Below are 26,405 nucleotides of genomic sequence, written 5' to 3'. Positions count from 1 at the left end.
CCAAACACAAACCACAGTCCAACATAAAGCCAGCTCCCACAGCGCTTCCCCTGATAACGTTCCAATTTTGAGGAGGAGTCCAACAATCTCTCTTGCCTTTTCAGCCTTTTCACCGAGCATATGGTCTATGTCTATGTTCCTTTGGCTCGGGAGCAGCTGAACCTTGTTGCCTTGATGCCCTTCCCACCCCCCTCCTCAGTTCACCACCATCACCAGCGCTTAACCCTACTTTGCCACAAATTCTTGTCCTTCTGAGTTTAAAGCAACAAGGACATTTATTTTCAGCAACATACCTTTAAAATTCTGTCCCTTTTCTCATTCACTCTTCTTTCTTTACTTTTTTGTTACAGCTATTGTCGGGGTGCCATAGCCCTGACATTTTCACTCCTTTCTATTTGCTTGTAAGGTTGGTAAGGAATTGAAATTCATTCTATTCTTACATTCATAAGCTACACTGGATAAGAGCATCAGCTAAACGCCTAAAGTGTGAATGGAACTGTCACTTCAGCACATAAAAAAGCCTACGAGGGGTCACATTGACACTTTATATGTATTTGAAGAGCCCTATATATCACCACCTATATATTAAAAAGTTATGTATTGAATCTCAGAAAAATCATAAAGGTGAGGTTCATTATTTAATATCTTTAAAATACAGAGGATCCAGTCTGTAAAAGTTTTATCATTCTGTCAACCAAGGACAACCTGCTATCCTCTAGAAAAGTACCATGTAGTTTAATCAGTCATTTGGTAAAAGTAGGTGTCACTTTTTTTTTTTTTGTCAAATGGTGGGATATCTCATTTTGGAATGAAACTCATTTAATATAAGAGCTGAGCCCATAAGCTATCTGGCTGCGTTGTCAGCAGCACCTCAGGACTGTGAGAAGCAGAGGAGAAGATGATGATGATGATGATTCTGGTGGCGATGGTGTAGGGAGAAGGGCGGAAACGAGGGGGGGTGGGGGGGTGTCGATGAAGGCTGGAGGGCCGGGTAATAGCCATCCACTATTGATGTGGCCTAGGCTCCTATAGGCCTTTTGAAGCCAGGTGTGTAGGAGTGTGTCAGCCGAGGTGTGGGATGTGTGTGAGTGGTGTGTGATGAAGGGATGGATAGAGGAAGGGATGGATAGTGGCTTCTCGCGAATGGAATTGTATCTCAGAGCGGAGGAGTTTTCAGCCCTATACTGTGTGTGTTTTCGTCCGTGTGTGTGTGTGTTGTCCTGCTGCATAGTATTCTGGATGCTTATTCTTATTCTTATGTGTGTGTGTGTGTGTGTGTGTGTGTGTGTATTAAGACCTCCCTATCAGCGTGCAAACAGAAGTAGTCACTGTACCACATCCATATTTCATCCTATTCAACGCCCACCATCATTGCGGCTCTGGTCCACCTCTCTCCAAGAGGCGCTTTAAAGGCAAAAACGTTCAATTTAGCAATTCTTCTTTGTTATTCCTCTGGTACGGGACAGCCCAATCAATAATTATGAACTTGGACAACGAATCGGGAAAGATGGGAAAGGTGACAGAGAGCAGCTATAGTGTAAGGGCATGTTTTCTTACACAACTGCAGGAAAAAAAATGACATTTTGGTATAAGAATGCAGTTATCTGGGTTCTGGCTTTGGGAGAAAGTTGTTTATTTTCAACAATATTGATTGGACTGTCCTGGAGCCATAGGAATAAAATGAATGAATTCTTAAAAATTTAGTGGCGTTCCCCCTTCAAGGGCATAGAGGATTGTGTTGCTTTGCTTGTCCTTGCACCAAACCCTGCGACTACATGACCGTGACCTCCATTTTGTGCCGAGAAAAACATATGAGTGCAATAGGGATTTGTGCCATTACTCCACCACTTGAAACCCACTAGGACCACTGATTAATGCACACAGGTGGCGAAGATGCGTAACTCAACCTGACTTCCCTCCGCTCATAAGACCCGTATTACTTTCCACAACTCATAAGACCCCATTTCTTGCCGAAACGCCATCAGATATACTGTTAACAAACATCCTTGTAAATCCACAGCCAGGTTTAGTAGATAATACATCACTGCAGACTCTGCCGTGTTGCTTTTACATGGAGAAATAACTTGCTTGTTCCTGTCAGGAAATAACTTTTACAAAATGTCTGTGAAATCCGGGGTGAGCGGCGCATGAATCGGCTCCTCCCGGCGGTGTTAAAATTGATAGCTATAAACTTTGACTTCACACGTACTGTTTATCAGGAAGACACTTGAGATTGTGCGAATACCTCTAGAATATTCTTTTTTTTTTGCAACCTGTAAAATAAGTAGCAAAAATGTGTGAATTTCCTTATATTGTAAAATTGAGGTACGGCTGAGGAAATGGACCAAAAGAAAGCTCGCTTTGCTTTGAGACTCCAGACTTTGTGGAGGGAGGAGGGAGAGGGAAAGTGTGCATTGATTGAGTTATAGCCCACTACAGTAAAGTTAACTCCTCCATTTACAAAACCGTGTGTGTTACAACCTTGGGGAGCTCACAGTGTTATAAAACGGCTTCTACAATGTTTTTTTTATGCCAGAAATATACCGCTGCTCAGTGAACAGACCCGTGACCCTGAGCCAGAGCTTTGAACCCGTTATGTAGTATGTCACCCTGCTGACCCGCGCCACTGCCACACTACCCACTCAGTCGGCCATTACGGCTCCAAGCTCAGCGGTTGCAGCCTTTTCCACTGTTGATATCCCTCCACCTTCGCTTATCTTATAATCCTCCTTTTTTCGACAGCGAGTCAGGCAGAGATGAAAGATGAAATGCATTGAGATGTAGTCACACATTCAATATTGGGGCTGAACCAATATATAGGGCCGATGTTGGGCTTTTTATTAAATATCAGATATCATTTCGTCTACATCCGAGTGTAGAACCTGCAGTGAAATTTTATCTCTGCTGCACATTGTATTTATTCATTTCATTTGTCGATATGGTTTTCCATAAATTGATTCTCCATTTAAAGGCTTAATGCACAGTATCCCAGAGTTTCCTGGCCATTGAGTAAAGAGCTGATAACCATAATAAATAAATAAATACATGAAAATGGTCAAAGGAAAGAGAAGAGAATGATGGAAAAGAGACCCCAGACTCTATAACTGTAAAAGGAGGAGAGAAAGAAAAAGAAGAAGAAGAAGAAGAAGAAGAAGAAGAAGAAGAAGAAGAAGAAGAAGAAGAAGAAGAAGAAGAAGAAGAAGAAGAAGCACAGAGAATAAGCGGCTTTATCTGGCGTTATCTCTCACTTCACGGATGGATCAGAAATGTGCACTAGCCAAACCCCGGTGGATACATGCATACACACACACACACACACACACACACACACACTGCCCTGCACGTGCCCGGCCTGCATTAATCAGGACAGATAGTTTTCTAAAGAAGTAAGGAGGCACCCTCACTCGAACAAAACTCCTTTGTCTGTTCCAGGAGGCATGGTGTGAGACGGGATTAAGTTGTAATTCAATTTAGGGAGATTAAATTCAGTTGGTTTCAGGAAGGAAAGCAACTTGAAGGGATATACTGTATGCCAGCAGCAAAACTGGGTTATGCAGCTAAGGAGTTCTTTTTTTTTATTCTATGCAAATGCATCCACACACACACACACACACACACACATAAGGCTTACACAACCACACACAGACTCGGACACACACGTACATACAGGCACAGAATGGATTATACATACAAACATGCATAGGCAAACAAACAAAAAGGCGGGCACACACAGACATTTTCTCTAACTAAACCTCTCAATCTCTCTCTCTCTCTCTCGCTCTCTCTCTCTCTCACACACACACACACACTCACACACACCCCATCTGTATTTGAACTGGAGCGAGACCAAAGGGAAGCTATATCGCCACATCACTGCGGCCCGTAATGGCTGCCAACTCATTATTAGCCTAAGTCTTCCCTTTCATAATCACTCATTATCTATTAGTTATAAAGGCACAGCCGTCATCAAAGTGAATGAGGAATCTGCCTGTCTAGTGGAGGCATCGAGCCGTTGGGGTCTATCTGCATTGCTGGATTGCTGAGGGCATCGAAATGCCCAAGAACTGCAACAAATTTGCCAAGAACTCTCTCTCTCTCTTTCTCTCTCTCTCTCTCTCTCTGTGTGTCCTTGTCTTCTGGTCGCTCTATTTCTCTTCCATCCCTCCCTCTCTCTCTTGCATTCAGCCCTCTCCCTCTCTCACCATCTCTCTTTGTTTCCTTCTCTCTCTGCCCTGTATTTCTCCATTCATCTCTCTTGTCTCGCTCGGTCGCTCTTGTTCCTTTTCTACCAGTGATGACATCTAGCTGGTGATCATCCTAAGGGAAACATCCACCCAATAGAAACACAAAACAATTACGTTTTCAGACAAGAGAAAATAAAGAGTTTTTTTTTTCTTTAAAAACCTTCGCCTTCTATAACTTAAATCAGTTTTGTCAGGGTCAGAAATGAACGGGGGCTTGGGGTAAAAATGCCCTTGAAAGTTCAATTAAAAATCAGAGGGGAAAAATGCCCCTGATAATTACTAGAACACTTTTTTGCATTTTGCCCAGTTCACGTTTTATTTGTTGACCTGTCAATTATTCATGTATGAATGCGAATACTGTCCCCTGTGATTTGCGGGAGCCAATGAGAAGCCGGTTCTTTCCAGCGCGTGGAGCAGCTCTTGATGAGAAAATAACCGAACAGGCAGCTTGAGACAGTAGAAGATCTTGGCACCACGCAGCCAGAAGTGGGAGAAAATACTGACCAACACAAACCACTGCGTCAACAAAAGATAAAACAACCAATATTGTAAAAAAAAAAACTCAAGAAGTGAGAGGTGGAAGATGGGATAGTCGGGGAAAGAGAGGGGGAAAACGGCACCATGGTCTCCTGTAAGGCCTGCTGCCAGCTCCAGCAGTGGGAAAGAAGTTAAAAAAAAGTGTTTATTTGTCAATATACCATACAAATGTTATAGTTATAGTTCAGTAAAATTACCCCCGAAAAGAACCAAAATGCCACTAGAAATCAGATCAAGGGGGCAAAAAAATGTCCTCTGAAAAAAAGATTTATGTCAGCCTAAAAAAAAGCAGGGCAAACTGTATTCTGCAAATAAAAAGCTGAATAAACTGAGTTTAGATGGGTCTACCCTCCACTAAATCCCTCTTTTCTACTCTCTCACTCGTACTCCATCCAATTCTCTCTCATTCTCTCTCTCTCTCCCCATCCCTTTCTGTCTCCCTCTCTCTCTCTCCCCATCCCTTTCTCTCCCTGTCTCTCTAGTCGCTCCCTCTCTCTCCGTTAAATAAATGAGTTGAGCCAAGAGGCCGCCCTGCCATGCTTTGTCTCTGCGAAGACACGACTGTAGAGATAGTCTGCCTATTGTCCCGCTTGGCAGATATCCCCCTTCCCACCCACTCCTCCCACACACACACACCCACACACACAGACGAACACACACCCAGGCTGTCAAGTGGACATGCCCCCTTGTCACCCGATGCATTAACGGGGAAAAGGCAACGGCTCAATACTTACACTGTCCACCGCTGAGCCTGAGAGAAAGAAGAATGACTAGAGAGAGAGAGAGAGAGAGAGAGGAAGGGGTAGAGAGAGAGAAATGGATGGCTAAAGGCAGATAAAAAGAAATGAGGGAAAGACAGAGAGAGAGAGAGAGAGAGAGAAAGAGGTAAAGCAGATGGATCTAGACACTTTCAAAATGAGCCCTGAGAAAAGAGCATTTACAGTAGAGCGTGTCGATATGAATGCTAATGCACCCGGACGTCATTCCCACTCTCACAAATAGAAGATTGGGTCTCTCTCTGTCTCTCTCTCTCTCTCTCTCTCTCTCTCTCTCTTTCTCTCTCTCTCTCTCTCCCTCCCTCTGTCTCTCTCTCTCACTCTTTTTTTTTCCAATTCTATCTTCTCTGGCCTGGCTTTACCTTGCTTATTCACCCTGAATGGGTCCTCTTTCTCTTTCTCTCTCTGTGTGTGTGTGTGTGTGTGTGTGTGTGTGTGTGTGTGTGATATTGGCTTTTTGAGAGTTGTTTCCCCCTCACTTTTCACCTCTCCGCTCCGATCTTTTATCACCGTGCGCACACACACCGACATAAATGTGCGCACACACACAAGTGGGTTTCAATAACGGATTATTGCCGACACCCGCTCGCCTCTCCCACTAACCTTTCATCTCACACACACACACACAAGCACGCACACACACACACACACACACACATGCCTATCGATCGGACCTATTTTAGATCCTCGCACACACTTCCTGCGAGTTTGTAGCCTCTCTTAAATCATTTCATCTAATAACTAATCTGTGTGTGTGTGTGTAGGTGTGTGTGTGTGTGTGTGTGGTCAGCAAATCTCATTTATCACCGTAGCCCAGGTCCCCTCACTGCCACCCTGTCCCCCACAGCCTGCACTCAGAGCAATATGGAGGATCACGGAGGAGAGGAAGTGCACTCATCTTTGCCGAGCCAATGATCCATAAAGCAATATGGGAGTTTATGAGCTCTCAATGTTGTTCAATATAGGGGCAAGTTCAACTATGCAATAGTCCATTGGTTTTTCCTCTTTTTGTTCTTCCTTTTTGAAAGTCTTGTCCTCGGGTGCTATGGAGCGTATGGAAATTGAACCGCAAAGCAATATGCCATGGAAATGACAGCAGTTGTATTTAAAGGATTAAAAGATGTAGGGTTGCAAATTTTGGCCACTGTCTGATGAAGGGAGAAATGCACATGAGCAGACACTGTGTACATGAGGGGGGGGGGGTCTTATTGAAACCCCCACACACACACACACACACACCATCCTTCCCACTCCCACCCACAGCTGCCACCAGCGTTGGAGAAGCTGCTTTGAAAGTATAGTTTTTGCAAGTAACTTCACATCGGAAGAAGTCGAGCTACAGCAAAGCGACTGTACCCTCAAGAGAAATATAGTTTTGTTAAGTAATGTTACTTAGGAAAGTAGTTCAAACTACTTTGTAAAACATGATCATGCTGTATCCACATCTGCAGTGTCTTAATATAATATAAAATCACATGACTGCAAAAAATACTACTCATTTGGATGTTCACAAATTATTTATTATTTCAGGAAAAAGTGCAAGGAATGTTTACTGTGTTGTGTTTACTGTATAATGGCCACACTCTGACAGCTGCCTGCCAGAAACTAGAGTCCAAAACAAATAACTCTATCTGGTTTTGTCTCTGGAAGAAGTATAAATAACTTATGTCGTTTTTACTTAGATACCGTCTGCCAGAGATGATAGGTTGGACTGAAACCCAAAACCAAACAACCCGATTTGGGTTTTGCACAGAAAAAGGTGAAAGGAATGTTAATTTTCTGTTGTATATGAACTTAAAATAACTGTAAAATAGTTATTCTAGACACAAAAATAGTTGGTAGTTGCAGTAGTTGACAAAATAACAAAAAAGTCCAAACTATCCAAATTTGAATTTAGTTCAACTCCCACCAAGCTACTGCAAAACATAGTTGAACGGCTAGTTTAATTACATTTAGTCAAACTGACACACACGCCAAACACACACACACACACACACACCTCCAGTCCTGCCGGTGGTAGTAGCATGCCAGCTGAACGGAGCAGATGGTGGCGGGCCTGAGGCTGGGGAGGCTGCCTGACTGGTGGAATGGCTGGCAGGCACAGCAAGAGCGCTTGATTGGTGGAAATAGGCGGGACTAATTACAGCGGCACCCGCTGCTGAAGTCCATCTTCATTGGTCCTGCATTAGTACTGCTGACAATTAGAAGCTTGTAGGGTGTTTTCCTTTTATTCTAACCTTTCTTTCCAAGTCAGTTGAAACTGAAGTGTCTCTAATCCAACTTGTTGATTAATTGATTGACAGATTTTAAAATGTACATAAGTTTGAAAGCCCTTAGGCCACAATCATACGCATATAGTAAAATTGTCGAGGAATTTAACACACAATAAAGTCAAGAAGCCTCATTTCCGTGGTCCTCGTTATCACAATGGAAGAATGGTTACCGCGCCGTTTTTTGTAACTTCTAATGGCTGAAATGAGAGAGAAAAATTAGATTTTTATAAACAGTTCCTCTTTGGCGTGTAGCTACATTGGCTATATCTGTAGGTGTCAGTGCCATTGGCGTGGATTGGAACACGGATGTTTGTCGGAGGGTGTTGGAACCTGCCAGAGATGTGGGAGACAGGTGTGTGTGTGTGTATGTATGAGGTTGGTGGTGGGTGGAAGTTGGAACGGTGTAGCATGTGCGTGTATTGTACGTACCTATGCGTGTGTGTGTGTGTGTGTACATGTATGTGTATTTGCGACTCCGTGTGGCTAAAACGCCGCTGAAAATTTGACACATACCCGTTCTGATTTGCCTGTTCTTCCCACACGGCAATGCAGCAGTTTTCCGGGCCGCTATAATATCTTCAAAGTCTTGTAATCTTGTCAGCCGAATAAAGTCTCCGAGTGAAACCCTCTGTAAAGGTCAACCAACGCGATTTGAATATCTTTGATTAAACGGCAAGCCTTTGCCAGACCCAGACTGTAGGTCACTGCCTCAGAGAAATGATATCCACCCCCTCTCCACCCCCCGCCCCCCCCCCCAACCCCCCCTGTCCCTCCCCAAGTCTCCACTCTCATAGCTCCCTCATTGTCGAGGGTCACGTCTGACGCACTCTGCACTCTTTTCAATAATTTGCGTAATCTCCCGCCCCTCTCTTTCTCAGCCTCTCTGCCCTCTGTCCTTCAGTCCTTCCCCTCATTTTCTCTTGCTTTCCTCCTCTCTTTATTTCTCTCACTTTTTTTCTGTCTGTATCTCGTATTCACACGCTGTTTTCAGCGCTCCCAAAATCTCCTGCACCCCGCTGCTCCAGAGTTCGCTGTTCTCTCCCGTCTCCACATCTCATTTTCCATTAATTCTCTCACTGTTTCTCACTTTTAACTCTTTCTACACAGCGGCCATTGAAAGCTGCATATGCAGACTGGAGTCTAAGTTATAGAAGCGTTTCTCGGAGGCAGAAATAATCTCATTGGTTGAGTTAAACCTCAGTGGGCGGAGCCAAAGAACAACAGTGATGTGTTAGACTGAAGCCCAGTGAAAAAGGCCATGGATAAGAGACGTGGCAGCTTATATTATGAAGCCTAACGATCTTGTTACTAACTGAACTGAAAGTTGTCAAGGTTAGCTAGTTAGCCTAGCTGCCCTTCCAAAATCATGATGCCAGGGTCATGAATGAATGAAAAAAGAAGTTATTGTCATATTTTTTTATTCATATTTTGGCCAGAGTTCCTTTTTTGCCATTCAGTTCTGCAAAACGGGTTCTTTGGCTCCGCCCACTGAGGTTTAACTCAACAAATGAGATTATTTCTGCCTCCAGAGCAGCTCTGCCTCAGAGAAATGTTTGTATTTAAACTCCAATCTGCCCCGCATCTGTCTCTGGGTCTCTATCACCCCAATTACTGTCTTTACATTTTACTATATTTGTCTGTGTCATCATATTTTTATGCGTTAACTCGCTCCATAAAACAGATTGCCTCTGAGGGGATATTAAAGTTTCTCTCTAATCTCTGTCTCTCTCTCTCTCTCTCTCTCTCTCTAATCTCTCTCTGTCTCTCTCTCTCTGTAGTTTGTCCTGGCACAGAGAACAAGTTGAGCACTCTGTCTGACCTGGACCAGCAGTACCGCACCCTGAAGAAACTCTACGAGAACTGTGAGGTCGTCATGGGCAATCTGGAGATTACCAGCATCGATCGGAACCGCAACCTCTCCTTCCTCAAGGTATGAAGGCTAAGGAACCTCCTCTGGCTTGTTTGTCCAGCTGGTGTAGTTCATTTGGTCAGCTCATGAGGTCAATAATACTCATTTGGGGCGGTGGCCCAGTGGTTAGACATGGCTGTCCTTCAACCCAGTGACGCAGGTTCACCAAACATCTGCCCTGCTGGTAGGGATTTAGTGTCTCGGTGCTGTTGTGTATCTGACCTCTGACCTCTGACATCCATGAACGGGGTCAAGCGAAAAGGGAATTTCCCTACAAGGATCAATAAAGCATCACACATTCTGTCTAACATGATTTGTACATTTTTTTGAGGACTTACATTTGTGGCGTCCAGAATGGAGGGCATGCTTTAATCTTGAGGGAACTTTGACACTGCAAAAAAATCTCCATCTTAACAAGTCATTTAGCCTATTACTGAGTCCTAAAATCATAAATCATAAACCTCAAAATTTTACTTAAATTCAGTACCGGTAGACAGCTTTGTCTGACACTTAAGCATAAAGCATGTTAAGTAATCGTAGGCACTAGCATTATCCTGAACATGAGAAAATGGGAACTTGTAGCAGCTCTGAGGCTGGGTGGTTAGTTCATTTAATGACACACGTCTAAACCTGCCAGGCTTGTTTAGGGGATTGGTAAAATAGGAGACAAAGGAGCAGTAGTACATTTTTACATTTGCAGTTTAGGCAGTTAGCTGACGCTCTTATCCAGAGGGACTTACAATATGTGAGCAGCGATGAGTTCAGCATCTTACTCACTTCAACAGGACTCTTGGCTGTTGAGTGACACAATTAGCACTTAGCCAGTACAATACATTATAATGATAGTGCAATATAAGTGGCACTGGTAAGAATTACTATGGAAGATATGTCTGTGAGACAGCGTTATGCAGCCAGATGAGTAGTAGAATGAGAATAAAGTGCCGCCATCCGTTCCAGCTGGAAACAGTAGTCCCCTGGGTCTATACCCTGCTTTGTGTATGTGTGTGTGTGTGTGTGTGTGTGTTGTCTGTGCGCGCGTGTGCTTGTATGCTCGTGCATGTGTTTTTAAATTCACTCGCGCTATTGCATGTGCACATACGTGCCATCAGCCCCCCCTCCCTCCCCCTCCTTTTCCCTCCACTCCCCTGCTGTTTAATGAAGTGAGGTGTACACTAATTACTGGGCCACCGCTCCCAAATGAATACCATAAACAGTCCCATCAGGCCCAGCATCATTAGCACAACAATTAGGCATCTGGGGGATTGTAACTGGATGTTAGAGGGGAGGGGTGTGGGGGGGGGTGGGGGGTTCTGGAAGTATACGGTTGCCATAACAACTTTGTAGTGATCACCCTATTGGTCACCAGAGATAAGACAGACCCCACCTCCACTCTCAAGATGAAAGTGTTTCAGTATCTGTGTGGATGCGTGGATGTTTTGATGGTGACATGGAGTAATATATCGTCTCTGTCAGGGGAAAAACTCCAATTTTGCTGATTTTCATGTTTTAATTTCAACTGAAGGATTACTTGCTCCTCTGTGGGTTGAGAAAATATATTGAAGCCCAGTGTTTGTAGAATTTTCCTTTTCAAAACCAATTAGATTGTCTGGTCTTCAAGCTAAAAACAAGGCTATTTTCCATAGTTCCTGAAAAGTTGACATTTTGGAGACATGAGGTTTTCACCCGACAACAGCAATATGCATTTATTTGCAACTTTTTTACATAATTATCAAAGGGCCTGGTCTAGTTAAACAGCAAAGCCCGGCTGTTGTTAGCAGCAGAACTCTGAGAAAATAGTATCAATTAGTCTTTTTCTGATTCTGAACTTTGCCATAAATTTGCAATTGAAAGACACACACTCATACAACGGTTCATGCAAAGTGCACATACACACACACACACACACACACACACACACACACACACACACAGGGGATGTTGCATACGGGGCTGGGGGGTTTGTGTTTTAGTAGATACAGTACGTGGATTCATAAATTTTGAGCCGCAGGCGGACTGCAAATGCCTCAGGAGAACCAAGGCTGCTGCAGTCTGATTCTCACTGTTTTGTTTAAAACAGCAGCCTGGGAAGGATAGATGGACAAATGGATGGGCAGAGAGGGTGGATGGAGGGAAGGAGGGAGGATGGAGGGAAGGAGGGAGGGAGGGAGGGAGGGAAGGAGCTAGAGGGGTGTCACTTTTATGGCAGGCAAAAACAGCTGCTGTGCTAAAATTGCCATGTTCAGCTACCGTGCCGCGGGGGTGTGTGTTTGTGTGTGTGTCTGCATATATCTGTGTATGTGTAGATGTCTGTGTGTGTGTGTGTGTGTGTGCATGTGTATAGAGAGGTGAGAGCAGAGATAGGGGGCGATGCGGGACAGAGATGGAGGGGGAGGGAGGGCCAGGGCGGAGAGGAAGACTTGGTGGTTTTTGCCTGGTGAGAAGCTGACAGTTAGATGGATGAGATAGCTTCTCCGGCCCGCTCAGGTCCAGCTTTCCTCCAATCCACATCTCTCCGTCTTTCCCTCCATCTCCCGCTCCCTTCATCACATCCAGAGGGAGTGCAGGAGAACCAGAGATGTGATAGAATGAAAGTTCATTTTATAGCCCAGTCTACACAATTCTATAACAGAACGTGGTCAAATTCTATTCACTAATCAATCTTAGTGTTTGTTTTACCCTTCTTGGTGTACCACAAGGGTGGGGTTTACTACATCAGGGCAATGCAGGCTGTGTCTGGTAAGTTGCCAATCTAAATAGACATAGAAATACTTTCCTGTGATTGGTTGAAGCGTCAGGTATTCTACAGTAACACATCTGGCACATACAGAATGGAAGAAGTATAGATTTTGTCCAATCCCACGGTGCAATCATGGCTTTGAGGTCTAGTTCTTTCTGAATATGAGAGTAAACATTGCTGGAGTTGTGTGAAAAATTAAGTGTGAAGATGCATAAGGTTGAGGTTAAACTTTGTGTCTCACCCTGACTGACCTGAATTTGCCTCTCGATACCTGAGGCGCTGTGGTAAAGCCAAACAATAAGAGTGTTTGCAAATCCTGTTTGACCCAGGTCTTCTCTCTACACACTTCAACGTTCAAAAATGACTTATAACTGACAACAATGCAGTGTGCGGCTTTTTTGATTGCTTTAATCTACTTTGATGCTACCCGTATTGAATTACCACAGACACAGAGGTCAGCCAACCCCACATCAATCTAAATCTGATCCAGAGAATGGAAAGAATCCAAATTATGTGCTAATCAGATGTTATATTCGCTAAGCTTTCTAAGGTTAAGAGAGTTGTTTCTATCTGGCAGATTTAGAAGTAAACTGTTAGGAAAGTGAGTGCTTCCATATCCCCAAATGCAAAAGTTTTGCAAGAAGTAACTTTTAAATGGCACTCTTTGTACTGAAAGTCCTTCTAAAACAAACTTGGGGGCGTTGTAGAGGTGTTTTAGTTGCAGTTGAAAATACTGTTGAAATTATACCTGCTAGTACTCTGTGCTCATTTACTTTCAGAATATATATATTTTTAACAACAAATTATTGTGATTTTAACTGAGATAGGGTCAGTGCTTTGAAGCCTCAAACTTCCTTAGCAAAGTGCTCATCTCTGCCCTTTTGTACGTTACTCTCCAGTTTCTTTTTTATTTCAAAGTGGTCAATCCACTCACCTTTGTTATGTTTTGTTTTTAGACAGAAAGCAGACAGGGAGACAGAGCAGGAGAGACACAGGAGCGACAGTGGGATTTCCTCCTAAGCCAGCGGGGGCACCAACGTGTCTCCAGAGGCGGCGGACTTAACCATGGATCAGGAAGCTATGATACTATGACACTATGATTTGCCACCTCAAATCGTCATTAATATCAAACACTTGTCCTCCTCTTCATCAGCAAACCCATAGTGAGGTGAAACTCTTAGCAAACAAGGTCTCTGTCCTTTCTTTCAGCTCATCAAAAGTGAGCTTTCTTAGTGGAAACTCCTTACTAGAAACGGTTTAGTACTCAGAAATGCTTTTGGAGGAGAGATAAAGCGCTTTGTGAATACGGGCACAGGTGTCTGAAGGGCATTACCATGCTGCCGCCTGGCATACACCCTCCGTCTCGTTTGCTGGCCGGCTCCCCTGGCCGCTGTCTGTCTGTCACTCAGAATGACCCATTTTCCCAGAAGTGAAGCGGGGAGCCGGGCCAAGTGGCCCGCAGTGGCCCACAACCAGCTAATGATGTCACCTAGGCTGAAGGACTCTTCATTAAAGCCTGATCAATCTGCCGGCTACCGCTGCAAAACACGGGGCACGGTGCCAGGGCTGCAGCTGAGAGCAGAGGGACGGGGGATGTCCATCCATAAACCCAGACAGAGACCTCCAGCACACACACACACACACACACACACACACACACACAGAAATGCATCCACAGTGAGGGTGTATGTTTTATTCCTGATAATCTTAAATTCCCGAGCTGTACTCCTCCCCGGAGGACTGAATATATCACAAGTATGGGATACAAACACACACACACACACACACACACACACACACACACACACACACAGGCCTTGGCAATAACGCGAGAGAGATGAATGACACGGTCAGTGAGGTGTATACACTATGACGACGTGCAGAGACAGAGACACTCTTTACAGGGCTTATCTCTGACAAACACCAGCCGAGAGAGAAAGAGAGAGTATGAGAGAGAGAGAGCGAGTTAGTTAGAGAGAGAGAGAGAGAGAGAGACGGAGAGCGAGAGAGAGAGAAAGGCGCAGGGAGATGCAGCTTTTTTTAACCAGCAGTCATTTCCAAGGTCTCCCATTTTTTTTTTAAAGAGGGGTAATGTGGCTCCGCAAGTTCAGTACAGCGCGGCGACAGAGGGGAGAAGAAGAAGAAAGAAAAAAAAAGGAGACGAGAGGAGAGAAAAGAGACTCCTTACACCAAAAGGTTCCTGTTTTCCTTGGGCTGTATTTCAGCTGTACATGAAAGCAGCCAGTGATTTCTGCAGCTCGGCTATTCTCAGAGCATACATTCTGAGAAAAACCTATTGTGGAGGTTTTTGTTCTGCTCCGCCGCACCATATACTTAGTAAAATATCAGTGTGTGCTGCTTGTGCAGATGTTTTCTTAGCGGTGCTGTTCAGCCTTGATTCAAAACGTGGGTCTTCTGAGGATAACGCTGCTGGTGTTGTCTGTTTATCTCAGAGAGCTTTGAATATTTTATGCCAAGTTTCAAAGGTTCAGAGTGTATCATGACTTCATAATCTCCAACCTCGCTGACTTCAACTCGTCCTTGCTTGCACTGACCCGCTGAAATCCATCCACTAGTCGCCGATTACTGCCTAGTCTTGTCGTTAATCAGCACTCATTTGATCACTCTCCTCTCTCTCTTCCCTCTCTGTCTTTCTCTCTCTCTCTCTCTCTCTCTCCCTCTGTGAGACTGTGTCTATATGCTATCAATTTTCAGCGAGGCTGTAATTCAGAGTGATATTCCACTCTATCAAACTCCTTTCACCCCACCTGCCCTTCACATTTTGGTGTTTGCCATTCATCCAAATCTTGCGATATAGAAGGCACTTTAATTTCTCAGATCAGATTGTTTTCACACGATTCTGGTTTTGATGGCGATGTTTTTTCCCCCGATTAATCCTCCCTAAACGACGTGAATCCGTCTTTCCATCTTTGGCGCTGGACTCGATAGTGTACGCCGCAGGCCTTTTGGATGGGACTGAGCAGCGAGAGATGTAATTTACATGGAGAGGCAGAGAGAGAGAGAGAGGTGGAGGACAACAGCAGCGAGGAGGTCAAGTGCCTCCCTCTCTGTTTTTCTCTCTCGCTCCCCTTTCCCACTCTCTACAGATGTTACGCGCTATTGTGCTCGATGGCGGACAATGGCTGTCGCATGAGGCCTCTCCGCTAAATAATGACACCGTGATCCGGAGCGGCGGCTGAAGAGGGGCGTGTTAGCCGGGCTAATGGTACAGTTTCATTAGCCTCTGAACCAGCGGAGGAGCTCATAAAAGGTTGGGACTGTCGCCTGGAACGGGAGGCTGTTAGCGCCTCGCGGGCGCCCGGCAGCGTTTGCATAATTACAGCTCTTAACGCCGGGGAAAATTAGCACCCTGCTCGAGCCAACCAGCACCCTGCCAGATCGCGGTGGCACAACCCCGCTGTATCTTATAGCCTGTTAATGGTGGGGTAATGGTGACGTCTAAGTCCAGGAGAATGAAAGAAAAGTATAATTACATTTTTTTCTTCTTTTTTATGCTTTTTTTTTTTTGTGTGTGTGTTGGCTGCCCTTCTAAGGCATAGCTGTTTTCTGCAGCTGAGTAAACTGTTTGCCAGCGGTGAATTTACATTTTATTGGAGATGCTCAGACAAAGAGTCTCATCATAGCATATCACTTTGTAACACAAATGTATAATTGCATATATAATACAGAATTGGAACCTGGCTGTAGCCTTGGGGCACTAGACTATTTTTCAGACTTTAGAAGACAATGCCTTGATAACACATGTAAACAACTGTAGAAAGATGACATTTGACTTAAATATGCATATCTATGGTGCTTCTCTAAGTACTGATGAGGGGATTCTGCAGAGCTACAGGATGTGGAGGAACTATCAAGTGTCTGTGTAGGTGTGTGAAAGAGAGAGTGAGATGGACATGCTCTCATGGCCCCCACCTCCTCCTGTAGTGTGTGTGTGTGTGTGTGTGTGTGTGTGTGTGTGTGTGTGTGTGTGTGTGTGCGTGGCCCTCTACCCCTTTCACTCAAACCCTCTAGGGGGTAAAAAAAAAAAAAAAAGGATCGTGATGCCTGACAGTGAACACAGACAGCTCTGGCATTTTATTTTCTCTGTCTTTTTGACTGTCCATCAGGTCATGTCAGGTTACACTGGACAGATAAACATCAGCTAGCATTAGCATAACTAAATTAACAATTCTTATTCTTTTCACAGTTCGCTAATGTGACAAAATATGTAAAAGTCGACATGGCTAACATCATGACAGGCTAATGAAAATACAAAATAGATGTTTGGATTTTTTCACAGGCGATCTATAGTAGAAAATGTGATTTTGATGGGAATCTACTAGGCAACAAGTGTGTACTCTAGCATTTTTTATATTCTATATTTGACTGTGGCATCTAATAAGAAAACAAAAGATAAAAAGAAACTTTAAAGAATAACTAAACACCAAATCAAAGCTGCGTAAAGTACCACAGGTGGTGACATCACCTGGCACCAAAGATCAGCCAATAGCAGATGGCAATTTCAGTAGCATGCTTTTTACCATTAGATGTCAGGCTTTACACAGATTAGTTACTGTTTAGTTACTCTTTTGTGGTGAAATTGGGTCTTTGCAACAGCAAATTGTAATAGGATACAGCAAATAAAAATATAATACAAATAAGAATATAGCGAATGGGGTTTATATAAACATATACAACCGATTGGCCAATTACAACTTTCCGATCCACATTATTCCTGATACCTAGGTTACATTGTGGTCTCTATACCTTAATAATGTGATACTTTCCTGAAGCCTGTAGGGAAAGTTTCTTTTCGCTTGGAACATGCCTTGCTGTGCACGTAATACAGAAGAGTAAAATTGCTACAGTACTTCATAAAACGGACATAAATGGACATGAACATGAATGCAGTTCTGATTGTAATCATAATGATTACAAGTGAAGGGCTTCATTCCAAAACGCTATATAGCCCTTGGTAAAATTAATTGAAATCTGAAATTATAGGCCGTATTTTACATGTAAGGATGATTTTATCCTCCAAAGTGTAGCCGTTTTATAAGCAAGGGTCTCACACTGGCTAATAACTTTAGTAATATTCCATAATGAGTTCTCCCTCTCTCTGGCAGCAATAATTTTCTAGGAGAAGGTGTTTTTTTTTTTTTTTCAAATGTCGTATATCACATTGGAGAATGAAACTCCTTAATTATTAAAAGTCATTGAAATTCCATTGTGTCGATTGACTTATCACCATGCAGTATACACCTGTCTCTCCCTTCACTTTGCTGCCTGTCCTCAATGTACAATATGTTCTGGGAAAAGAAAATACTTTTAGTAAATAATTTAAAGGGCAACTCTTAGTTATCTCGCAACGTACTGACAGATTTGTACAGAGAGAATTGTTCAGATAATGTGCGATGAAAGACATTTTTCAGCAGCTGGAATTATGTAGTAAAAATAAGGAACAGGCATACTTATAACAAAACGTTTTATGTGCATTTTTTGTTTCTTTTTTTATTTCACCAACTTTTTAGAAAAATGTAACGTTTATAAACAGAGCCAAATGAGACTTTTGGGCTGCCGCTGTTGGACTTGACTCCCGTGGGAGCTGTTGTTCCTCGGTTAGGATCTTGGGGTGTCTTCTGCCCCCGGGGGGGCTTGGTAGGTGGTATAGCTGAGATGCTGCTCCTGCTCATTACCGGACTCCTGGTTGTCTAGCCTGCAGCATTGGGGAGCTGTTGTTTCATTGCAGAGACAGGGCCTGGTGCAGAGGGGCCGCAGTATCACAGCGGATAGCTTGGACCACATAGGGAGCAAGGATGTGCAAGATGCATGCACACACACACACACATGTGCACATACATATTTTGGGCACATATACATGTACAAACATACACATTAAAACACATTAAACATGCCTGCACACTACCGTCCATCTAGTATTCAGTATTCATGATTGTCCTGTTCATCTCAGCGTGTGTGTTGATGTGTGTGGGTATGAGTGTGTGTGTATGTGTGTGTGTGTGTTTGTGTGTGTGTGTGTGGAGGGGTGGATGGGTGCATGCCTGCTTTTTTGTCGGCCTGATCAAAGCAGACACGGTGCAGAGCAGAGGTCTCAGAGGTGAAATTAAAGTCTTGCTGCTTTTTACGGTGTGGAGGGGGAAAGTGATTACCGTTAAATTAAAAGGTACGACCATAAAAGCGCGCCACGACCGAACCCTCGCAATTCATCAAAATGATCCCATGGTGCGTCTTTTGCTTATCAAATTGTAAAATATTGTCCATGACACCGGCGTAACAGGGGCGTAATTAATGCACTAAATCAATTCTAAATCACTCCACACAGAGTGGCCCTGCTGGGATGCCGTCATTATCGCAAATTATGGTGGCAGATGCATGGGGCCAAGAGGAATGGGTACAGCGCTAGCGGTGTCTTCCCCTCCCCTACAACCAATCCTGTTCATTTCCTACTCTCTCTGACTCCTTTAGTGTCAAATAATGTTCCATTCCTCTCCGCTCACACCTGTGATATCTTATTACCAGCTGCAAATGGTTTTATTAGTGAGTGCTACATTTGAATTCACTTCTGGAATTTATTTCCTGACCTGTGCTGGCATATGTGCTTTAAGGTACATTTGCCATTAAAATCAAATTTTGTGTAAAACATGTATCTCTATGTAGAGGTAAAAAGTAACAGGTAACAATTGCTCCAGTCGCTGTGCTTCAGGCTAGAGTAGATTGCTAAATTATATTCCTTTAATGCTACTTCTTTTTTAAGTATTTACTTAATTTTCTTCTTCTTCTCCTCTTTTCCTTTACAGATTAAAATACTAAAACTATACTATAGCTTTGTTGATATTAAATAAAAGGAAACATCCCCAAAATTTGGGCAACGATACCTGGTAATCTCTTAATTTTTGGACAGAGATTTTGGAATATAGTCACAAAATATCAGCAATCTTCCCTTGAAAGTAACTAAGTACTTGAGTGTTTTTCAGTGAGGTGCTCTGTTTTTCTTGAGGCATTTTCTGGAGAGGTAAATGAAAAAAGTACTTCTGCCTATTTCAGTTCTCTTTATCGCCTGGAGTTGGTGCACCTCGCTTCATCATCAAGTTAGCGGGTTGAATTTTGCCAACTGACCTACCGGTGCACTCGCCGACTGCTACCGCACCTACAGGCATATTGGTGTCGACCCGCGTGGAGTACGACACGTGTCCTCTAAATTTCCATGGACAGCTTGATTCCACAGCTCTGTATCTTATTCTATTTTGACTGGAAACCCAAACATCCGCTGTGTCTCTTCTGACAGCACCCGGCGAAGTTGGGAAACATTGCGAGTACAACAGTCTAGCACTTCTGCAGGGAAGAGTGAGGCCAGGCCAAGAAATATCACCACTCACAGCAAAACACAAATAAATAATAGAGTTTCTCCTGTCCCAGACTTGTCTCCCACAACTTCCCATGAACTTTCTGAAGTCCTTAGATCTTAGCTGCTAACGTATGAATAGTTACATTATGAGAGCGGTCCACGAGACAGAAAGATTTTGTGTCTGGCTCTGTTTAACAGTGCTTGTGTAATGGTGCTCTGAGATCATATGCCTTTCTGAAGGCTGCACATCATAGCTGCAAGATCTATTATGCATGCGTGTTGCATTTTTATGCCATTTCCTAAAGATTTCGTGACTCACAACAGATTACAAGATTTTTGCAATTGCATATTCCACAGAGCGTATTCTGCACAGCCTGAATTTACCCAGTTCTGTAGAAACTCCAATGTTGATTAAAGCGGCTTGTTTGCATATGCACTCCAAGTCCCACATTATGTGCATGCAAAGCATTCCACATGTTTGATAATCTCACGTAGACAGTGTCCCCATTGTATTTGCATTCCCACTTTTTTTTTCCATTCTTAGGCTAATGACGGTGGCATAAGATGAGAAGGGGGGAAAAACATAAAAATAATAAAAAAATAATTATTATATAAAGAATTGAAGGGTTAGGGTTAGGGTTAGGGTTAGGGTTAGAGCTAGAGCACTGAAACAGAAAAACCACGAGTTGGAGAGAGAGAAAATTAAGCCAATTATGCAATTTTGTGGATGCTTTCATTCAAAGCACTTTACAGCATCACAAGCAGATATATCTTTAATATCAGTGGCCCCTCAAACAATTAAACGTGAATCCTTGACCGTGTTAGAATCAGGATCCATTGAGTCATGGAGGACCCTGTTATGTGTTACTAGTCAAGAAGAAGAGAATGACACAAACAAGTTACCAAGGGAATACTAAACAAGGTCAGTATTCTTGGTTTTTATCCCTTTTTAAAGAACAATACCAGCATTTCGGCTTGTGAGTGTCATGTTATCCGTGCCTTGATAGGAAGTAATAGCTTTGAAAATTGTTTGGTATCATTATTGAGATATTTGGGAACCATCATGTGCTGATGCATCACTGTAATGTGCTACAATTGCAGCAGAACATCTTAAAAAAAACACCTCCAAAAACCATCAGAAGTGCCACACTAACCTTTGAGGTGTCACATTTTTTTTTCATTGAAAAGTTGCTTTGTCTTGCAGAATGCATTGTCTGAAGAGGAGGCTCTTTCTCGGAGTCAGTATCACGCTGTGGTGCAGCTTTTCAGAGACTAGAGGTTTTAAATGCTACTAGGAGAATTTCTGTCTCTGGAATCAATAATGTATCACAGTTGGCACAAAATGAATACAAGATATCCCTCAATACCAAACGCAAATCTAGGCAAGAATGATGCAGAACTCACGTTATTATTATGAAAAGTATTATCCTCTAATGTCTTTCTGCTGTCGTTGCCCTCTTGGCTCTATTATCCCGTCTTGTTCACCTCGTCATGCTGTGCCTTGGCACCGCACTGCTGGGAATGAAAGTTTCCCTCGCTGCAGTCGTAAGTGTCACTAAGCGGCACCTTCAGCGGGTGTCACATCGAGGACCCCTGCCCCGCCGTTCAGTGCGCCCAGCCTTGCCCCCGGGCCCCCTCGCGGATATTAAAACGCGTCTTCGCCACGGCTTAATTTATGGGTCTGTGTAAATTGTTTCTCCCGATGCCTTTTTAATATCTGCCTCTCGCAGCTGGCTTTGGGCAAATATGCGCCGCATCACGCCGCTCCTGCCACGCCGAGTGGAAGGAACAGATTGCGTTCCTCAGTGACATTTGCATTGTGTGTGTGTACGCGTGTGTGTATGTGTGTGCGCTCGTGTGTCTGTTTGTATGTGCGTATGGTATGTGTGCATTGTGTGTGTCTTGTGCCTGTGTGTGTGTGTGTTTGTGTGTGTGTGTGTGTGTGTGTGTATTTGTGTGTTTGGAATTAGGATGCAGCCATGGAGGTGACTGAGTGACCCCCCGCCTCTCCATTCACTCCCAGCCCTGATGTTGAGAGCCCTTACAAACTGCCACTGGATGAAACTCAGACTTATGTGCTGACCTTAGAGCACCCACTAGTTTATTGGCTGTAGGTGTTAAAGCTGCAATAGGGAAGTATTTTCTGTAAAAAAAAAAAAAACACACCCGTCTTATCAGCCTAAATCACAAATCTGGGTCTGCAACAGAGAAGAGCGTCCCATACCTCCTTATCGAGATGCTGTAGATTCACCCTATTTTCCCAAATTAATTTTTGGTGTCAAGTACGGTCACTGGCGGGGAAATGTTCTCGGCGCACAATAAGCGACGAATTGAAACTTATCAGCGAAATACAAAACTTTCAAAACCTAAGAGCGAAATACAAAACATTCAAACGGCATTGAGCAAATGAATCAGAGAAGGCTGGATGGTTGAACCTCTGCAGCATCTCCACCCACCAGCCACTAACAAGAAAATATTTAAGTCAGAGGAGTGCGCAGTTTACTGACATCACATTACATGATTTCTGGGTAATGAAGTCCTTCAAATTAACAAAAAAATCAACAGTTATCTCTCGCTGCCACTTGGGGGCGCCAAAGTGCGAACTTGCCTATTGCTGCTTTATTCTCTCATAGTTTTCAGCGCCTTCTTGCTATCTTAGTAATGTTTCTTAGTTTGCCGTTCACTACTCTTTGGTCCCTATGACTAGCTCTTAGAGGGTTGATCAATACTGTTACCCCGCATTCACACTGTGAGCAACCTGATCAACAATCACCAGAAGTCCATTGATTTCCTATAGACCATGCAAACTCAGCCAATGTATAGGCGATCAACAAGCTTGTCAGCTGAGAAAACTTGACCACAGCTGAATTTTTCGCGGTCATCAGCTGTCAACAGCCAGATTTTACACGCCTCCTTGTTTCTCTAACAGTGTGATTTTGTTTCATGAGCAATAGTCTCGCCTGGCAAGTGCAAAATGGATGAGAAGTTGATTGCAGCCATTCAAAGCTTTCCAGTTATCTGCAACCAAGTTGCTTGCAGTGTGAATGCAGGGTTACTGTTTATTCCATCACATTATTTTCCCTTTACACAATCTATTGAAATGTTAATCCCATGACTGTTACTGTCTAGTCCATCCTATTTATTATTACCTAATGTACTTTACACACTCTTGCATTGCTTATACAGAAATGTCTGAGCAAATCTTTATACACTCCTCCACTTGAGCCTCAGGAACTATGTCCATACTCCACAAGGCTCTGAATATTTTCCATGCATTTCCATCCTACTCTAAAACTATCTCATATTGTTCCATTGCGCTGCTGGATTCCCCACGGCTGGAACCTGCTGTGTGCCATAGTCAAACAGTAGAATGCTGTTTTGTATCTATTACCCCATTTACACCTGGCATTTCATGCGACTTGCATCCAGATTGCGTCCGGATGCGATTTATCCGCATTACATTTACATTTGTTATCAGAAATGCGTCTTCGGCAGCCAGATAGCAATCCGATCGCCCTCCCCCTGCGCTTTCCCTCACAATATGCAAATTCTGTCCACAATGACAGTAAACATCTGGTTTCATTTGTACTTCAGCCGGGAGTCTTATCCATATCCAACCGATGGTAGAGGTTTTCGCCTGTAGCCTGCCGGTGTTTGCTTCCTCCGCTCCCGCTCAGATCAAAACAAAACTGCGCGCTATTTCTCTTTCGGGGTTCAGTAACATTTTGGAGGAGTATAGAGATTACGTATGTGGCTTGGAGAAACATTTCCATATACACTTGGCCATTTTGTGGCCACAATGCATCTCAAACCACCTAATGAGGTTCAGTAATCGGATTTTAATTCTTTCCCCAATGCATCAAGGGTGAATTTACACCTGGATTTTTATATGGATAAGTGTAATCGGATCACTCAAGACAAATTTTAATGCCAGGTGTAAATGGGGTCTATGTAGAGAGAAACATGTAGTCTAAACTTTCTGTTCCCTTACACTAAATGTGAGGTCAGCATGTATTTATGTCAGTATTTGAGTTGTTTACATGCTGTTTGTAGTGCTAATGTCATCAAATTCTCATTTATTGCACATAGCAAATAAAGCCATTCTGATTCTGATTCATATCAACTCCTTGGCAGTAACACATGAAGAACTGCCCAGACAGTACAGAGTAGAGTAGATTATAAGCAATGTGTCCAACATCTGACAAGTGTCCAAAGACATTATTGATTTCATATTCACAATGGCCAGTCGGCCTTATCTACCCGAATGTGTGAGATCTGGAGGAATGAGGGCATATGGGCTATAAAAGGAAAGATGCCTTGGGCTGCGGTAGAGATGAGCCCCCCCCCCGTAGAGAAGGGAAATAGTTTTTTGCAAGTGTTTCTTGGCTAAGATAGCACATGCACAAGCTAGGAAATGGAAGCAACAGAAGTGCTTATCATCCATCTTTCACTCACTCACGCACGCGCGCAAGGATGTAACACTTGGCATATGACATTTCTCCTTCTCTACAGTATATGATATGAGATGTGTCTGAGTAAATCTGCTGTTGAACTTGATCTCTAAAGGTGTGCTCTGTCTTTTCCTTCAGCCAGGCAGAATTTCAGGACTCACCCTCGCCGCACGCTCTTTATGATACATTGAATTGAGATGTATTGTGCCGCAAATGGCACTTGTCATTTGTGCCTTATCTCAGATTTCATTACGTTGCGGAATTGATTTATGCTGCCAGCACACCCCCTCTTCAAACACACATGCACATGCATGAGAGCAGGTAAATGCATGGGCGAGCATGCAACACACACATACACACACACACACACACACATACACATACAGAGACACACATACAGGCACACACACACACACACACACACACACACCTTGTGTTCCCACAAATCAGACATCCATCTCCGATTAGGGCAATTTGATCCTGGAGTAATGAAGTAGTTTAGCAGGGAAACGTGGCATGCTTCACAACAGCTGACAACGCCATCGCCATCATTTTCCACTGTGCAAAATGGCTGACACCCCTCTCCCCCCTCCCCTCCCCTCCCCTCCCCTCACTTTTCACTTTATAAAGAGACAAGACAGATCAAATCTGACACTGTTGTAATCAGGCCCACAGCTGCCTGGTTACCTGGCCTGAATATATTTGTAGTTTACAAATTCCAGTTTGCTTCATTAAGAGGAAAAAGGGAATCAGGGCTTTGGTTGTTTAGCTATAGAGGTGAACATTGGAGCCCCTATTGTGCCAATTATATTCTGCTTATCCACTGTAGATTATTGTTTCACATCTTCTGGTCCATACAGTCTAAATGAACATCTTTGCACTGTTAGAATGTATCTAACACGTGAGGAGTTAACATAGCCGTTACCTGTATCTCCTATTTTGCACCCAAACGTACAGTAGCACACATTCACAATGGGAATTCTCGCTTTTTGTCTTCTTTCCCATTGACAGAAATTGATTACCCTAAGCAAAGTCCCACATGGTCTACCTGTGGCTGCATCTCTCTTCTCCACCAGGCCCAATCATCAATCACTTGGAAGGGCAGTTAAGCACCTTTTCTTCCCTAGAGAGGAGCACTGACACCGGGCCTTAGAGACCACTCAGCTCCCCCTCCTCCTTTTCCTCCCGGCTGGACTCCCACTAATCCTGCCAGCTCTCAAAATCTCCGTCCTAAACTGGGATGACCATGAATAATGAGGGAATTAAGTGTGAGATACGGGAGCTAGGTGCTAGGAGATAGCATGCTATAGCTCCCTTACACATCTCTCTGCCTCCCACCATACCCACTGTCAAGCAAACAGAAGCTAGCCTGTGGCTGACGTGCACTAGCTTTGTCACATAACTGCATTATGTAGGGTCCCCAAAGGCTACAGCATAATGCGATACGCTGTGCGCGACTGTTGCTGGGTTGCTACAACCAGCCTCGCCTCATGAGTTATGTATTAGTGTTTTCACTGCAGCTTAAGGATCAGATACAGTACTGCACTGTCACTGTTTTAGTCTCGCCTGCTAATGCGCTGCAAAGTTTCCCCTTTGGTAATTTTAATTTTAGACCCAGGGCCTTTACTGTAAATGTGTCTTGACAACACAGACGCCTCATGGACGCCGCTCATGAAACAGGCTTATATGAGATTGTCGGGCTGTCTGAGACAATAAATGTCATCGCCCAAAGCCAGTCGCGCAGCTGCCACTAGAGGCACACACCAACACACACACACACACATCACTGTGTCATCCCAAAGTCATTGCTGTGACAGGCATGCCTCACTGACACTAGCTAACCGTGTTGAAACTAAAACATGTCTGTGTGTTTTCCTGTCTCTATCCAAACTTGCCTCTCAATAAGTAAAGGGAAAAACAGGCACATTGTGAGACATATTTAGTTTAGTAGACTATTGATCATTGCTTAAATTAAAATGGTATAAAATAATATAAATCAATAAATGACTTTGTTTAAATTGGAACCATACAAGCCCCCACTAGGATGGAATCCCACTAGAGCTTTCTCTCTTATGTCTCCCCTACTCTGTCCGCTCTCTCCTTTCCCACTGT

General features: G+C 43.6%; 1 protein-coding gene across 1 annotated transcript in view; it reads left to right on the top strand.

Annotated features, from left to right (window-relative positions):
* LOC139912951 (receptor tyrosine-protein kinase erbB-4) overlaps positions 1-26,405 on the top strand; it is a 139,879-nt gene that overhangs the window by 826 nt on the left and 112,648 nt on the right. The window contains exon 2 of the mRNA XM_078291242.1: positions 9,512-9,760. Within this exon, the coding sequence (XP_078147368.1) occupies positions 9,512-9,760 (249 nt within the window). The remainder of the gene's footprint in view (positions 1-9,511; positions 9,761-26,405) is intronic.

Source organism: Centroberyx gerrardi, chromosome 21 (genome assembly GCF_048128805.1).
Source record: "Centroberyx gerrardi isolate f3 chromosome 21, fCenGer3.hap1.cur.20231027, whole genome shotgun sequence".
Lineage (NCBI taxonomy): Eukaryota > Metazoa > Chordata > Actinopteri > Beryciformes > Berycidae > Centroberyx > Centroberyx gerrardi.
The sequence above is the reverse complement of the archived record's forward strand: the minus strand, read 5'-3'. Positions and strand labels throughout refer to the sequence as shown.